The sequence below is a fragment of the Equus asinus genome, chromosome 4 (genome assembly GCF_041296235.1).
Source record: "Equus asinus isolate D_3611 breed Donkey chromosome 4, EquAss-T2T_v2, whole genome shotgun sequence".
Taxonomy (NCBI): domain Eukaryota; kingdom Metazoa; phylum Chordata; class Mammalia; order Perissodactyla; family Equidae; genus Equus; species Equus asinus.
The window spans coordinates 125,496,657-125,515,355 of NC_091793.1; the positions used below are offsets into that span (position 1 = coordinate 125,496,657).

The window sequence follows — 18,699 nt, forward strand, 5'->3', positions numbered from 1 at the left end:
GCATAGTAAGATAAATAAGAACAATAAACAATTACAGTATGTACAATGCTCTATTTTTAAGTATAAAAATTTCTATCATGACCTTTAAGTGCAAAACATCCATATATCAGCTCCAGAGGAAGCTTAACCAGTTTAACAGTTGAGAAAACACTTCATGTGCAATTTAAAAAAACCTTTGGTTCTCTTTCCCTGTGTTTTATATTAATGTGCTCTAGGAAAAAGGCTAACATTCTGTTAAATCTAGAGAATAGATGCACCTACCTCTGTGGGAGCTATTCGGAAAACAGAAACTTGTCTCAGATATAAAACACATTATAGGAAGGAGAAGCAAATTTGAGTAAATAATTGAAACTTCACTTTAATTGGGGGAGAAAAAAGCTTACCATATGATTTTCTCAGAAAATCATTGAATGTTCTAACTATAATAAACCCTAGTCGAATTATGTTTAACCTTGTCATTTCATAAATGAATTTATGCCAAGTGGCCAAGTGATTTGTTCAATATTACATAAATTATCATCTCTTTAGGGCTAAAGATTGTACATTACTTTTCTGTTTATACCCTAACAAACTCAGTGTGGTGCCTTGCACACAATAGGTATTTGAGTATAATTAATTAATTGATTGGAAACTGTTGGAATCATCAATTCGACCCCACTATCCACCTAGAGACACTTACATGAATTGTTGGAAAGTAATTTGAAGGCAAAAATGTAGAAAGTGGATAATGTCCTTGAAAACCAAATCTATAAGGTGAGAGCAAATCTATCAAATAATTAAAGTAAAAAAATAAAATAAAATAAAAATTGGAATTTGGTTAGCTGCTTTAATTTATTTAACTGTAATAATCTGCAAAGTTTCCTAGTTTAACTGGTTTTCATTTTCTGTAATTGCTTCTTGGCACTGACTAAACATGTACATCAAAATAAAAATGTTTGAAGAAAAAAATTCTCTTTGAAGAAATTGCAAAGTAATCAAGCTCTCTTTTGAAAAAATGATAACGAGAGAAAATGATAACGAGAGGGCCAAACTGAGAAATGTTGGAAAGTCTAGGGAATACTGTTGTAAACAGAGATGTAGGATCCTTTCAGAAATATTTGTCTAAGTATGTCATTTCGGGACAGCTCCCTGCCACATATGTAAGTTTTCTTGGAAGCTGTGTTCATTTCTGCACTGTCAGGATGGGATCATTTTGTACAGTTTACAACGTGGACAGGCCCTGAAGGGAGGGAAAGCCTAATTTTTCACTTTCTGGTTTTGCTTGGCTAATCCTACCTCCACATCGACTACAGTAAAACTAGGATTATCCTAACAGATTCCGAGAAAACCAAAAATAGGGTTAAAAAAATACAATTTAGTAGAATGAGATTCTGCTCACATAGACCTCTGTCTGCCCATGTACATCCACACTATCTCAATTCAAGACAATAGATTTAAAGGACTCTTTCACTGATTTTTAAATTCCATAGAGTACTGAGATTTTCTCTTTTCTCTTTTCTTTTTACTAACACAACAGAAAGAGTACATCTTGACTACATCCTCACAGCATCTTTTCAAAAACAGTTTTGGATCTATTTTATGGGATTGCCTTTAAAATCATTTTATGAGACGCCACAAAATCGGAATCATTGCCTTATATTCACCTTATGTTTTTTGGTGCAATGTCACAAACTTGCTTAATTCTATGTATTCACCAGAAATTGCAACAAATTGTTTTTAGTAGTTTAAAAGAATTAAGCCTATGCTCAATGGATCCACCAATGGAAACTTTCAAAATATGTTTCAAAAAATACGTAGGTGAGGAGAAAATAAATAAAAGTAGTTACCCCAAATTTTTCATTGAAGAGGAAAATGCTCATTTGAATATAAACTTTCTGATCTGTTTAAAGGCATTTAGGGCTACTAAATTCACCTTAACATATGGGGATTAAAAGAACAGATTTTAGAACCAGACTTCCTGGGTTTGAATCTTGGCTCTGCCATTCATTGACTGTGTGATCTTTGGCAAGTCATTTTACTCATTTGTAAAACATGTATAAAAATGGTGCATGCTCAAGAAGAAGATGGGCACGGATGTTAGCTCAGGGCCAGTCTTCCTCAGAAAAAAAGAGGAGGATTGGCAGCAGATGTTAGCTCAGGGCTAGTCTTCCTAGGAAAGAAAAAAAAAAAGTAGTGCATGCTCATAAGGTTGTGATGAGGATTAAATGAAATATATTTTTTATGTATTATATTTTAACATATATTAAATACATATGTAATTATATAAATAGAACAAGGCTAGCACATGGTAAGTACTACATAAGAATTGCTATTATGATTAAGAAAGGCTTTGTTTATGGTTTTAATTATGGAAGATCGTCCACAATTATGTTTCCATGACAATAACCTTCTTGACACTAACAGAATCAAAACACGTAAACTCTCCTCATAACTCATTCACTACACAGATGTTTACTGAGCACCTTATATGCCAGGAACTGCATCAGGCATCAGATATTCAATATTGTTCAGATTTTATTTTGAGGTGATTGAAGCGCTCTGCATGATACTTTTTAGGGCTAGGTGCTTGAATGGCACAGTCAAAAACAACTTCTGAGAATATTTTAATTGTGGGAGACTCTCTTTCTCTTCCTCACTCAACCTCATTCCTTGCCTTGATCTATGTAAACTAACATTTAAAGGCCAAGCTTTCTCTTATAAGCTTAAAAAAAATTATCTCTTGAATACTGATCCAAAATAAACAGTTCAAATAAGATATTCTTTGGGAAAATGTTAATAAACTTGCCTCTGGCAAATTATTTGAGTTTCCCTGTATTTCTTTCACTTGGCAGGGATTTTTTAAAAAACAGGAATGAAAAAAATGTCGTAAGACTTTACAGATGGAGACTTTTATTCTAAAGAGACGATTTTCTTATAAAAGCACTATTCAAGGTTGAGAATCATGAGGCTTTTAATTTACATACAAATTATGTAAATTAGACTGAAAAATAATGAAATCACCGGAAAGCTTAGAATCCTTGGTGTTGGACTGGATTCTCCGCATCTCGTCAGTCAGTCAGCCCTTACTGAGTGCCTGCTCTTTGAGACCGCGTGATAGGTACTAGAGACACAGTGACCACCACAATGAGCACAATCCTTTCCCCACGGACCTTAAAGTCTTGCAGGAAAAATAAAGTAATAATTACGAGTAACCAAGTAAATTATCATAATAAATAAATAACTACCGGAAAATAAATGAAGAACCTTTGGAATGCAGCCATTCAATAAGGTCCATATTTGGGCATTTTTTTCATTATTTTAAGATTCCATGTCTTCAGATTTCTTCACCCTAAACTCTTGATGGCCATTTCGCCCAAGTTTTAAGCTGTTGAGAAGAGGAAATGAGAAATGTTATCTTTATCTTTTTTAGTCAGGGAGAAGCAAATTCAACTACGCCAATGCAGTGCTGGGAAGAACAACAACGAAGGAAGCTAACACTAGGATGGTACGCATGGACAGCCGAGGTGTAGACTGGCTATCATTATTGCTGTTGATTCCTCCAGTTCACTTGCTATCCTTTCTTTTTATTAACAGCTAGGAAGGATTTTGCTAACTAGCATGGCTGCAATCATCAACAATTTGGTGAAATTCCAAAATCCACAGCCCCTAGAAATTTTCCTGGATCCTCTACTTGGAGAAACACTGCAAGCAACTTACAATACACTAAATCAGAAAGATTGGCCTGGAAAACCATTTATGTAATTTCTCCGCTTTTGTTTTGGGGAGTCTTCCAAAAGAAGTGTCTAGAGAATCAGATATAATTTTGAGCAGGGTATGCTAACGTGGCTTCAACAATGACTTTACTTTTCTTGTAACTTTGCACTCAACATCATTTTTTCCAGTGGTGTGTCATGCTGTCCCAATTGACTGTCTGGCCATATTTTGCTCTGGTGTTTGCTATAGCAAAAAGTGTGGATATAAAATTACCTTCTTCAATTTGATGCTAATTTCAGTGAAATGTCCCAGGATACATCCTCTCCCCTCTTCCTCCACTAAATCTATCTGATTTCAAAGAGTCCATCAGTTCTAGACTACATTTTGAATAGGAAATAGTAACTCTGACATGTTAAATAATTCAAGAGCCTTATTTTAGCTGTGAATTTCTTCTTACTTAGTCCATCATTATGATACTTACTAATAACTAGCAAACATATTTCTTTCTTTTTTCTTCCCTTCTCCACCATAAAAGTATGTTGCTTATAGCACAAATTGGAAGATGGGGAGGGTCAGGGAATCCTCACACAATCCTACCCATTTTGATTGCGTGCTGCTTCCAACTGCGTACTAACCCTCAGCTGTTGGCCTCCCAACTGACAGTCACACCCTAACTGAAATTTTAGGAGTGGCTGTTTCAGCTCACACCAGGCAGCAATCAAGAGTGATATAATCCTGATGCTGAATCTAGGTTGATGCGACTGCCCACTTTGCAGCTAACCTTGCCCCTAACAACCAAAAACTGGATTCCAATGCTTACATACAAGGGGCCTCTTGAGAAGACTATTACCAGACTTCTATATAGTATTCCTTGGCATACTCAACTCCACTTCAGTTAGTTTCCACACTTTTCCAGGGAATTTAAACCAAAAAATCAAGCAATACAGAACAAAGCTTGAAACATTCATCTTACATTATGTGTGGGTGTTTATATTTGTAGAAGGGAATAGAAATTTCAATATTTTGACTTGATATTTTACATTTTTTCTTTTTTAAAATTTCAACTGCAAGGAAATTGAGTCAAGGGAAGTGAAACAATTCAAACAAAAAAATGTGAGAACTCAGCATTTTGTTCTTATGATACTCATTTATATGCTATTTTTAATTTTTAGCCCCAAAATAAAACATTAAAACCGTGATGCATTTCTAGTTCAATTATTTAAATTTGTTTTGAAATTAACTTTTGACTTTTCTGTTGTTGTCTCTTATAATCCTTGGTAAATCACCTATGTTCTTTCTAGTTTACAAATTGGTTTATTTTTTAGTGGTCTTTTACTTTTGATCTCGTGGTAAGTACAGAGTTTCACTGCTTTCAATTTGTTTGCTAACCAGTTTTATTGTTTATTTTTTTTTCTATTTTAGAAACAAATTCATAACATCTGGAAGTTTTAAAAATCCATTATAAATCCAAAGAATTCCTATGCTGGAAAGAGTGACCTTCCTTTTTTCAGAGTAATGGAAATACTGGGAGTAATTAACTTATTGGAAATTACATGAATCCTAAAGGATACAAAGAAATAGGTTACTTCACATGCATTTTGCTAGATTAAATGTTTCATATTTTAAATCACACACCGTTTGATACCTATTAATTGTCTACTATATGCAAGGCCATAGAATAGCTACTATGAAGTATAAAATGATGAAGAAACTCCAATCTTGCCCTGGGGTAGCTTTGAGTCTAGTAAGGGAGGTAAACAGCTGAGAATTAAAAGAAACTAAGAGATCTGGGAGAGGTAAGGGAGACTAGAGGAAGAAGCGAATTATTGCAACAGGGAAGATCAGAGAGATTTCCTATATTAGGTGATCTTTGGGTCAAGTCTTAAAAATTGTGTAGGATTTGAGCATATGGAGATGAGCAAAGATCATTTCAGATGGAGGAAGCATAAGCAAAAGCATGGAAACAAATAAATATGTTAGGTGTTGGAGAAAGAGAGCCATTTGATTTGTTCAGAAGGTAGTGCCTAAAACAAGATGAATTACATATCAGAAATTACGTAAAAGAGCATTTAGCCCCTTGTTGGGGTGTGGGGGGGAAATGAAGAGGATGGTTGAACATGAAGAATAAATATAAAGTAATATTAATCTACTCAGTATCATCACCCAAAGATTAGTACTTTGAATAATCAAGATGGCACAATTTTTATGTGGAAACTCTCTACTTGGAGTGGTTTGCTTTCATTAGTCAGATGTTTTGACTTAATCACTTCATGAAATGTATCTAACATCTGTAAAATGGTGAAGGGTAGAGGCGGATTCCTGGTCTAGATCCCGTAAATTTTAAGAAATGCCTCTATTATTAAACACCTAATATTTTTTCCACATTTTTATTTATTTACTTTTCAATAAGTTTAAATTCTTGAGGGGTACAACGTCACATGGATTCTGTGTCCAATGGCCTTAACAGGAAAGTTGCTTCAGAATTTGGCACAAACCATGTCACTGTTTCTATGGGCACAAGTGCTCTTTCCCCAGATTACTCTGATTTCATTTGGTTTCCCACCAGAAGTCGCTGTGTTGTTCTTTGCTTTGTACACGTAAGACATTTCTTGCCCAAATAGAATTTAGTTTTATCTGAGGCATAAGCATCTTCAATGTTAAGACGAGCTGTGTGCTTCCTTTGGTTTTAGAGACCCCACTTACAGCAGCAAAAAATGTTCTTGGACGACAGCCTTCCTAACATACCTGCTATTTTTGAAGTCCTGTTCCCAGCAGGCCTCTGCAGGCCCCAAGATGGCAGAAAGAGAACACCTAATATTTTAAATACTCCATTCCAATCCAGTCATTCTTTTCTACATTTATCAATTACATATTCTGTACAAGGGACTGTGCTCGCTGCTGTGCATGATTTTAAAAAGGGGGTATGAGTGAAAACTGAGAGTAACCTGTAAGCAGGAATAGAGTAAATAGATAAATAAATATTAATATAAAGCAAAGCTACTAAAATGGACATTGCCACATGAAAGCCAAGACTCCAGAGGGCAGCACTTCGATCCTTGGGAACAAAAGGAGCCCATTTTCCATAGACTCCTTCTACCAAGAATCTAACGTTGGTATTACTCCATAAGCAATAGCATACCTAAATATAGAGCTTCTTTAAACAAGATTTAATGTATAGACGAAAACGAAGTCTTCAGACAATTAAGCAGAATATTTTTTACATGAGCAATAATGCTGACCTACGAGAGGTTAGCTGGCTAGAGTAATAGTCATGATAAGTTAAACGTGGAAAAGCCACATTTACTTCCATTTATTTTGGGAGAGAGGCAGAAGGCTCTAAATTCCTGTGATCTTAAGAATTATTTGGATGAAATGACCCTAAATATGGGCCCTCATTGAATATCTGAATATAAGAAATATTGATAAGAATTAAAATCAATCTCCATTTGAATCACACAGATCCAATGAGTCTGGCTTCAGCCTATTTCATGCTTCTATCAGAAGATCGTGATTTGGGCCTTCTTTTTATCTTCAGACAGAACTGGCTACATTTGAAAAGCTATTACAGCTGTGTTGGATACTGCTGAAAATTCCTAAGTATGACTCAGATGACAAATTAAATCTGATAGAGAGTCTCCTGGGGATTTGCAGAGTGGAGGTTCAATCCTGAGAATGATTAAGTTAGCTGAAGACCCAACAGGGAGCTCCTAAACTCCTACAAGACGTTGCATCCCAGCCTCTGTGTCACCTTTGGAGCAAAATTTATAATCACACTGTTCTGGAACGAGTCAGGGTATTAGGTAATGAGATGAATTCCAATTTTCTATGAATTTTCAAATATAATTATAATAATTATGATGTCAAATAAATCATCATTGAATCATAAATATATTAAGACTTCATTGAGGAGGACAGAATCACAATACTCCAGAAACTTTCACAATTCAAACATGTACATTAAGGCAGTTTCCAGGAAAGTTTACCTGCTCAAATTTTTGCCACCCTTTAAAAGTATATGTGTATATGTATCATATATATATTTCTATATGTATATAGACATAAACACAGACACACTTATAAACACACACAAACACATATGTGAATCCTCTTGCATGCCCTAAGAATGGACTTCATCATTCACTATAAATTAATGAGTATTTACTCAAAATTTTTTAAATTATAGCAATACTGGAAATTACCTAAAGATTAATGATAAGCCAAAAATCAGAAGAACAGTGTTCTTTCTAATTTGCCAGTCAGTCTACAATTTTATCCTTTCTCTTCTCTCCATCCTTTTACAATCCCCCACTAGAAAAAATACTGAAGTAAGTGCCAAATTTGTATTCACCCAATTCCTAAATTGCATAAAAATATCATTACCACAATCAATGACTAATCCAAGTGGAAAACATGGTGAAAAAAAATCTGGAAAATGTGCTGTTTAATTCCAATTCCAATGAGTAATTTTCAGAGTCGTGTAACCTCTTTGAACTTTCTGTTCAGTCTTGGGGTAATTTTCAGCTGAAAAATACAAGAGGAGAAATGTAGAACCTCAGGTTTAACTGTAAAGGATATAAAAAAGACAGGAATAGAGATATTTATAGTTTCCCAAATGAGTAAGTTGTAGCTCACTTCATTTTACCAAATGTCAAGGAAATGTGAGCCTTGTCCAAAAGTAAAATTTCTAAGCTAAAGAGAAGTGATTATCAAGATAGTTCTATAGGAACAAAAATAAGGGACAATTAACTCTACCTCGGGGACTAAGAGGAAATTAAAGAAAAGCCTCTTGAGGAATTGGTCACAGGAATCACTCAAATATTTGCCTGTCAGGTCCCACCACCAATGTCATTGCCTCAATCTTGGATATGTCTGTGGTTAGATATGCCCAAGTCCTTCTACTACAACATGACATTTTTCAACCATATTTCTGGCTTTTCTACAAACATATTGGCATTGGTTCAAATTCTTTTAAAGGGAGCACAGCTCTCCAAACGCGGCATCACCAATGTAAACTAAGTGAACTACGGATCCACCTCTCCAGGAATAGCAAAGAAAATTTGCTTTGTATTTTACAATTGTAGTAAGATACCCTATTTTAAGCAGCAATTCTGCCACGGATTCAGTGTATTTTTAAGTGAATCTTATCACAGATACATTTTAAAGGGGCTTACAGTGATTTGAAGGCATATAGAAAATGTCCATGAAAATAATGCATCTCCTTGGCTTAAAAAAGAAGATCACACATAAGGCAGTACAAGTGAGAAAGAGAGGGAGAGAGAGAAAGACTTCTATTCCATGTGTTTTTCATGATGGAGATAACCGATTTTCTTCTTGCTATTATTGTAGAGAGCACTGCTGACATTCACTGGCCTACTGAGTTCATCACAGCTGTGCTTATGCATCTCCCCCAAGATGCGTTTTCCAATGAACTGGAAAGGATTTGAATTTTTGGTTGATAATCTGCCACACCCTTGCTTTGCTTCATCTTTCCAGTCACTCTTTTTGTTAGAGGAGAGTCAGATTAATCAGTGTTTTGGCTGCTGCAGGTGTTTAGATTTGTGTTAAAACTCCAAATGCAATCCAGAGAGCAAAACGAAACATTATGTGAGCTGGTTAATGTCAGTGAAGTCAGGGATATATAGAAAAAAATATGTCTAGATTACTATGAGAACACCAGCTCTTGGACTGCATGATAGGATTCACCAGTGTGTGTATTTTACCCAGTCATGACACCAGCTCAGATCCACACCCATCTAGACACTGTATTAGAAAACACTGACATGAGGAGGAGGAATAGGATCTGGGATACAGAATGCAAAGGATTCTGGTACAGGACCTCTAAAAATGCTCAAGATAGTGAAGAATGCTAAATCAGAAAATCTGGAGTATGAGATTTCTTATCTCCGGATCTCTCATGGATATCTTAAAATACAACAATGCTTTTACGTGCAAAATATCAGCTAACTTTTCTTAAATGAGTGCATCAATCATGAATTTTTCCCATGAGTGTAAAACTTTTATTTAAGAATATTTTAGTTAAGAATTTTAGGATAAACCAAAAATACAATAGAAATTGTACATGTAATGCCCAAAACAAAGCATAAAAAGCATTATTTAAAAAATAATACATCTAATTTTTCACACTGGGAAATAATTCTAACGAAGAAATTCAATAAACTTCAACTCTCATTAACCATCTAAAACACTAAGATAGTGAATAGATATATGAATTTTTTTGCAAGTGTCAAAGACACCAGGAGAAAAATGAATCATATTTCTGAATGGGTTTAAATACAAGGGAATTTTTTTAAAGTACAGGATAAAGATGATTGGAAGACAGAAAGATGTATCTAATAGTCTTTTTCCCCAACATCTCCATTTTGATCCAGTAGAAAAGTTTATCTTCATGACAGTTCAATTGTTACTTTTTTTTCTTCAAGTTGTGACTCTCCACTCTAAAATCAAAAGATGCACAAGAGCTTGGTCCAACTAGTTCTCTTTTCCTGTCATCAGATGATGTCATCTATATTAGGACATCCTTGTAATTTTTGTAACTGGGTCTGTAGGGAGGCAAGTGAGCCACTGTCCATGCTTACAGAAAAGATATACACCTGGGAATGTACATATAGCGTATGAATTGAGTAAAAATTGGGTAACATGAATAGGGAGAAAGAGAAAGATGAAAACAAGTTTAAAGGACAAAAGTTTTGAGCTGAATCTTAGAGAAATGACTTCCATGAATTGTTGTGAAGTGGGGAGAGTTTTATGTGCACATACATTCATGGAGATGAGTATGGTTAACATAGAAAAAATAAAATAAATGCTGATGACCTTGATCAAAATTGAAGAGCCTGTGTGGAACATACAGATGAATGAACTATGGATTGATGACTAGGGCGTAAAGAAATATCATGATTACTAGAAATAAGGACACTGTGGACAAGCATATTTTTCTTACAAAGATTTTTCAAAGACCTATAAATGGCATTTACCCCTTTTTCAAATATAACCCAGAAATTATTCCCTAGATCCAGAAATATATTGAAAATTATTAATGTGTGTATTACGTATATTAATGTGGCCTGGAAATTATGCATATAAAAGTATAAATTTAGAAATATTTATACCAATCTTTACACTAATCCAGATAAAATGAGACCTTCTTCTGGTACTTTGATATTCCATGGGATAGGCTCTTTCTCTTCTTGTTTCTTACAAAGTCAAGACATGAAAAGTCTAAATTTCTCTCTAGAAAAATCTGTTCAGGCAGCATAAAAATTTGAGATCTCAGAAGAAATCACTGTTTGGCTGGCTACAGATATTTGTGAGAAATAGAAACAGCTATAGATAAGCATCTAACTCTTCAGATGCCATTCAAACATAGCTCAGATGCTGAGTCTTTTGACATTTACCTGAAATTGAGCTTCCGGGACCCAGGGTGGGTGGATGAGCGGAAGGGACAGGCAGAGGCTTTTCCTCCAGTTAATCTTTCACAGTTCCCTACTTAAATTGAGTTAGGGTGGATCCTGGCAAAATCCCAATAAAAAAAACTTCTAGGAAGATAAGGTTTGCAAATTAGCCTTGCCCAAGACAAGGGCATCAAGGGATTTCTCAAAATTACAGTTGTTAATGTTATAAGAGGAAACAAAAAGTACATATATTTAATTCTTTTATTTAAACACCAGGCAGAGCATTTTGATATATATTCTTAAGTTATACAAACATATATGTGACTAAAATATGTAACATCTTATACATAAACAGATGCACACAAGCTCCAGATGTGCTCTTTTTCTCCCTTTGTGGGTTGTGTCTTCTATAAGGGAAAAAGACATATTAATCATTTCTTTTACTGCTGAGGGGATGGGTGCTGCTCTCATGTTTCAGAAAGGGGCTGGAAAGTGAGGGAAGCCAAACTTTTTCCTATTTAAGGCCAAAGCACAGGAATCTCAGTGGCTGAGTTTTATGACGGGCCCGGTGCTCGAGGGCAGGGAGCAACTGATGGTGCTACTTTGAACTGCTTTTCTTTTCTCCTTTTTGCACAAAGAGTCTCATGTCTGATATTTAGACATGATGAGCTTTGTGCAAAAGGGGACCTGGTTACTGCTTGCTCTGCTTCATCCCACTCTTATTCTGGCACAACAGGAAGGTGAGTAGGTACTGATTTCCAGAAACTTTACGGGGGTTTTTATTTTTACTTCTCCTTACAAAGAGGTGTAAAGGGAAAATCAGTCTCCTAAAAGCTACTTTCCTCTGTAAGCTCCCAACGGTGAAGCGTAGAACTTAACAGGATGGTGCCTTTTTACATTTGCTCAGAAAGAATATTGTGACTTTCTATTTAAAAGTTCTCTGGTTTAAGATAAAGATGTTCTTGTACTAACTTGTTTGCATGTTAACGGTGCTGGAAACTTTTAAAATGGCTTTTAAAAGTTCCCCTCCTGGATGGTTAACATCTTGGAATGCTTCCCTCCGCAGTCTGGAAGTCATTGGACTCTTGTAATAGTTTTATGTTCTCCTTTGTATGCTGGATTCTTTGTAAGGATCGAATATTGAGTATTGTTTTCCCAATAGGATAACGCATTTAAAAAATAGCACGCATTAAGAATAGTCTAAAGGAAAATACATTATTAGAATTGTTGAATGTATTTCTATAAAATGACAAGATAATATCTTCAATGTTCTTTGAAACGGATTCAAACTGCTAAAACTTTTTCATCGTTTCTGTCTTTATGCTGTTTCAAGTACTTCCATGGTTGATTAATACATGTTTTCTAATAGCATATTGTTAAGGGTCTAGTGTTTTCCACATCTTCTACATTTTCACGGCATTTGCATTAATGAAGAGAATATTTTTAAAAATATTTTCAACAGGAATGTTTCAGTGTTCTGCAAACAAGGTAAAGACACTATACTGCTTGACTTCAAAAAGTTAATTTGTTGTATTTTCTAAGTGCAAACAATGGTTTTCATGTTCTAATTTCCCCCAAACCACAGTTGTCTCATTATTTGATTATGTGAAAATATTTCTTTTAATTCATGTGTTCACCTTAGTCATGAAAATACAGGACAAATTGGAATACAAACTTTTACAGGAATAAATATTTAAATGCTAAATTTGAAGGAGCTAAAAGAAATCATTACACATCAATTTCCATTTGCACATAATCAAAAGTGTTTCTCTTTAAACCTATAGTTTTTGCAAACATGGTGTCTGAAAATAGTTTTCTGTTTTTACTATCAAATATCTTTGATATCCTCACAAGTCATATATGTAAGTTGAGGGGGAGGGGAATACCCAGTGACATTTCTTCAGTTATGTTCAGCCTGTGGCTACAAAAGAAGCAACGCCCATGTTCCTTGTTCCCTTCATTTCCTCTCCCCCTTACTTCTCTTCTCCCTTCCTTTCCCTTCCTTCTTATCTCTCCACCCCTTTTGGCTGCCTTGGACCTCTTCCTTCTTTTGCTTCCTTCACTCATCACTCCACCCCCTTCCTAGGCAAGTCCATCTCTCCTCCTCTCTCCTCCTCCTCTATCACCCCTCCCTCATTCCCATGTGTCCTCCCTATGCCTCCATCTCTTTTCTTTCTTCTCTCCTCTTGCCCCCTACCCCTTTCCTTCCCTAGAACCTCAATCCTCTTTCCCCTTTCCCTCCCTATTCTGTCTCCCCCAGAAGATGCTACAACTCTAGTCCTTGGCTAGGATACCAAATGACTACTACCACACTCTCACCTCAATAAAGACTTTCATCTTTTTTAAAGCTCTTAAATTCTCCTGATTTCTGGAAAAAAAATTCAGAGAGTTCCCATTTATTGGAAAACACACAAATCTGTGGTGTCTAGTTCAAAAGATGGCCAAAATATTTGTAGGTGCCTGGGGTTACAATCTTTTATTAGCTCTATGGCTATTTTTCTTCTCAATTCAACTTTAGAAGGGAAAAAAGTGTTTGATACCTACATTACCTTTACATCGATAGATTCTTTTTATTTTCCCTTCCTCTTTAGATGCGGAAAATAATAAATAGCTATTATATTTTCCTAATACATTTGTAGCTTTTAGGTTCAAAAGAAGTTGAAAGGGATTCTGTTCAGCTTCTTGTTTTTGTTTGTCATGAAAAATACGTTTTTAAGCATAGTACATCTTATGTTCTCTACAGGTTTTATTAAAAAAAAAAAAAAAACCCTGCTGGTGAAGTAAATGAGGGAGGTTACAGGAGGTGGCTGAATGAACAGCCCCTTAAGGACACTCATATGCAGTTCTGGGGCATGCATGCCCTGAGCAGCCCACAGCGAAGTAGCACACTTCTAATGAACACCAACTTCTAGTCTACTTGCATGAATTTTCTGGAGCATAAAACATGTCCTCACAAAGAATTTTGGTCTTTTTATAAATTTGTGAAAGTTCTGTTTAATTCGTATATTTTATTCCACTAATAAAGAAATGTGGTCTGTTTTGTATTTCCTGTAGTTTATAAACATGCCAAATTTTAAACACAAGGACTCGCCCCCTAGTGGCTGACAGACGTAGTTACATCTACATAACCAAAGCCAAGACAAATGTTACACAGCTGGATTCTGTATTTTATAACGAGATTTAAAAATATTACGTGTGAATTTTAAATATTAAACACTACTTTCCTAAGAAAATTAGTATATTACTGATAAAACATTGCCAAACACACATACTCCCACACAAATGAGCTCATTCAAATAAGCTTGAATGCTATGGCCCTTTTCAAAATTCCGCATATAACTATGCCACATATAACATATAACTATTTTTTCAAATATTTGTCAAGTTTCTGATGTAGTCCTTATGTGACCTAAGTATTTTAGCTACTACTTATTAGATAGATAGATAAATGGATAGAGAGCTATTGCTAAGTAATATTGCTTCATTGGGGCAAAGAGATAAACTTTATTTTAACTAAAAGTGTTCTAATGTTTGAGATGATATTTTGGTACACTTGCAATTTCAGTGTGATAATGAACTGTGCGTCTTTAATTCCTTTAGAATTACAGAACTGTAAATGGATTCAGAATCAGTTCCTTATTACAGATTATGTCTGTTTTCCACTATATTTAAAGAGAGAACTTGTAACTGATCAAGTAACATTCAAGTTTTCTGCTTTGTGTTCTCCCTAAAATCAAACATACTAAACTAATGAAAAAATATAGCATAAAATCACTAGAAATAATTGTACTTTTAAGAGGAGAGACTGTGTGATTGCTCACAGATTTCATTGTTGGTCATATAACATAGGTTCAGAATTTTGGTTGTGATTACACACTGAGGAAGTGACAAAGTTAAGACTAGAACTAAAATTCTGTTAAATCCTAGGTAATTAGAGAACATAAAATAAACATTAAATCCAGAATGTTTGTCGTTGAAAGGAGATACTAAAAATTATATAATGCCCTAGAAAATGTATGAGCTAATGAATTTCTAAAGGTGAGAAAAAGGTACATTTTTTCTGTTTAACACTCAACTTTGAATCGGTAAATCTATTTTTTAAATCACTTATGATTTAACCAGAAATTATCTTGAGTTCTGTAATAACATAAATTCTAAGTGAATAAAGTACTGATACAAGATTTTGTGTTTTTCATTCATGATACCTTGCATTTCTTTACCACTTCCAGAGTATTCAACATCAGACGATCTAAAGGTCTGTAGGTGAATAGGAATTCTGATTAAATTCTGGAATCAAACATCTTAGTAGTATGAGTGAAAAGACCAAAGTCACTGGAAGAATTCTGGGAAAGAAGGAAAGACTGTGACTAGGTACCTTTTAACTAATTCAGATTCCTGGGTTGATGTCTCAGCTACAGGCTTCTTTTAAAAAATCAAGAATCGTTGGCTGTAAGTTTCCCAGGAGTAGATTTGAGACTGAAAAATAGCTCCTCAGAAAGCCCCTGTTCCACGTCTAGAGTCGCACGCCAGACCCTGAGCTGTCACTCAGAGAGAAGAGCGCCCTCTACCAAAAAGCCATGGTTTCCATTGCGGATGACTCTTCTTTGGTGCAGAGTTCCAAAGATTATGTAGCCCAGTTCTATTATTTTGTAACATGAAATGATATCACTGCCTTGAAGTGATTAAAGTGGATTTCTTAAGAGTTAAAGTTTTAAAAATGAAAGATGTTGTTGCTTTTGCTGGACATGAAGAACATTTGTAAAGTTTCCAGGTCTACAATAACTTTCTGGAAATGTCTCAGTGCACTGTTTCTTGTAAAACAGTTTTCCCTGTAAAACAGTTCAGTCCCATTGTTTTCCATGCTCAAAAAAAAAAAAAAAGGTGGGGGGGTGTCATATGGTGTAAAAAAATCCAGAGTTTTCAAAAGGGAAACTTTGCCTGTTTCATGTCAAGATGACAACGGAAAAAATGAGATAGCTATTCTTACACAAATCATTTGTTAACTGCAGTTTGGGAAGTTACATTAACCACTAGAATTTCTGTCTGTGCCTAATGAAAACACAGCAGAAGTGGATTCCTTTCAGATTAACTAATAAAACCCTTGTATTTTCCATGACTGAGGTCAAGAATTGCCATTTAAAATGTAATCTTAATGAACAAAATGAAAAGTTCAAAGAAGAGAGCAAAAATTAAAAGTCCCAAAGGATGTAAAAACCAAAGATAAAGGATCCAGAAACCATTAAAAGTTAAATTTGCTTTGAAAACTCACATTGAGAAATTACTGCTTCAGTAAAATGGCATTCATTTTTCCGAAACTTTGTTTTCTATATTATTTGGTGTGGAGACTGGCAAACAGGGACAGTGTTCCTTGAGTTAATTAAAATCAGAGAAACACTCTTTGGAGCTGCATGGTATGTTTATGATGTCCAAATTTAGAAGAGAAGCCTCTAAGGAAGTTATAAGTTCATTAATATGAATCATTTACTAACTATATTTTCTGAAAATCAGTATCTTAGTGAGACATCCTAAATATGTTTTTGGCATTGGATACAGAAGCCTTATGTGTCTGTTGTTGCTGCTGTGCTGTTAGGATCCTGCTTCTTTGTATAGAGTAAAACGTACCCTGGGTCTCCCAAGCACGTTAATCCTGCTGGTGGTCTGGATGTCATCAGGGTGGCCTTGGAGATGTAAGTCATTTTCAGAAGGTCAGGAGAAAATAAACAACAGATTTCAACTCCAGATGGTATCTTCTTTTTTTGAGATCAGACAGAAAAGATATTCTGTTGGAAACTGTTATCCCTTTACAAAATCTGCCTTTGCAGGCTCTGATTTTAAGTTGACAGGGTTTAGAAACCATAATGGGACAAAGCTTTGAAGCTGGCTTCTTTAAACCTGCCCTGCCCTCCAAGCTGCAGAAAGGGACTAGATGCGGTAGTTACGAGTAGCAAATTAGAGACAGCTTTCCTAGGTTCTCGTCTTAGCTTTTCCCCTCACTATATAACCTTGGGAAAATTATTTACCATCTCTGTGTCCAGATTCCTCATCTGTAAGATGAAGACTATGATAGCACTCACTTCACGGGGACTTTGAGAAGATTAAGTAAAATAGACTTGCAAAGCCCTCAGAACAGTGCCTACAACGTGGGAGATCCTGAGCAAGCTCTGCTTAGTTTTAGTTTTACTAACACTGGAAAATAAAACTACTGTAAGGAAGAAATTAAAGCACTTAGTGACTTAGTGACAGGAAAGGTAAGATATAAAATTTTGGTTACCAGACGTAAAATTTAAAGATGTTTGCCAACTGTAAGAAACCAAGTAGAATATATTTTCATCAGTATTCCTATAATTTGTCACTAATCAGATTATATTGTAATACAATTGCTGATGGGTAGATATATGATCCTTTTCATTTTAATTCTCTAATTATTTCTATTTTTCGCAGGACAAAATATTTATCACCTTAAAAGAAATTTCTAATTGGAGACATAAAAATCAGATATCTATGAAGAATAAAACAAGGGAACATCTAGAAATGATGAATCATTAAGTTTTTTTGTCTTTTGGTGGGAGCAAAATAGGCAGAATCTGCCTTGTCCATGCAAAGCAGCATTGAAATTAAAATTGAAATTAGCCATCTCTAAAGGTTTACAGATATTTCCTCCAAAGTCCGTTTTGTTAACTCATCTAGCATATTTTAAGATATTCTGATAAATATATAAGCAGCAGAAACATATTTACTAAAAATATATATTCCCCAAACATTAGTCTCATTTAAAAGCCCAACGTATTTTCATCTGTAGACCATATAAACCCCCTATAGTCACACATGGAATGTTCAACTTTCTAAAGTAACAGGAGAATAATGTTATGATCCTTTGCATGTCACATCTGTTATTTTTAGATTTTCAGGTTAAAGAACACCTTTTCCCAGATAAGGATTCAGTAAGAGGAGAAGAGAAAAAAATTAAACTTGTCACTCAGGCTAAATTAACAATTTGATTAGATGCTTCAGGGCATATTATTTTTACTCCAAAAATGGAATAAAGATAAACATAATTTGCATTATTTTTTAGAATTTTAGTCATAAAATTATGTCAAATCAGTATAAGTTAACATTTGAAGAATGGAAAGAAAAACAACAAAAAGGAAAGCTTTAACTACATCTAAAAATATTAGATTATGTTACTTGGTTTTCTTTTTCTCTAAAGTTCCAAAACAGAGAGCTGGGAAATAAAAGAAGCTGAGAGGGGATTATGTCATATACTAGCTTTATTTTGTTTTATAATTTAGATCCCAGTAAGGAGATGATTTAGTCTACTGCATTGCTTGTGTGACCACAAATAAATTATTTCAGAGCTGTACTTTGTAATAAGGAACAGAAATGCCAAGTGACAGGAGAAGTCGAGTTTAAAATTAATTATAAATGGTAACAAGGAAACGTAGTTCAACCAATAACAGCAAAGGAAGTAATTGGAAAATCTATTACTTGTCCAATAATAAAAACGAGATTATTTGATATTTTATTTAACATTTTTGCAAAGGTATTTAACTTATTTTTTTAAATCAAAGCTGCTCTGAATTTAGATGTCTCAGAAAAG

At 34.8% G+C, this 18,699-nt stretch overlaps 1 protein-coding gene and 1 pseudogene across 1 annotated transcript in view; one reads left to right on the top strand and one right to left on the bottom strand.

Moving 5' to 3' along the window:
* Positions 1-6,104: 6,104 nt before the first annotated feature.
* Positions 6,105-6,436, bottom strand: LOC106838713 (large ribosomal subunit protein eL33 pseudogene; annotated as a pseudogene).
* Positions 6,437-11,606: 5,170 nt separating this feature from the next.
* Positions 11,607-18,699, top strand: part of COL3A1 (collagen type III alpha 1 chain) — a 40,104-nt gene continuing 33,011 nt past the window's right edge. The window contains exon 1 of the mRNA XM_014852914.3: positions 11,607-11,842. Within this exon, the coding sequence (XP_014708400.2) occupies positions 11,764-11,842 (79 nt within the window). The 5' untranslated portion in view covers positions 11,607-11,763. The remainder of the gene's footprint in view (positions 11,843-18,699) is intronic.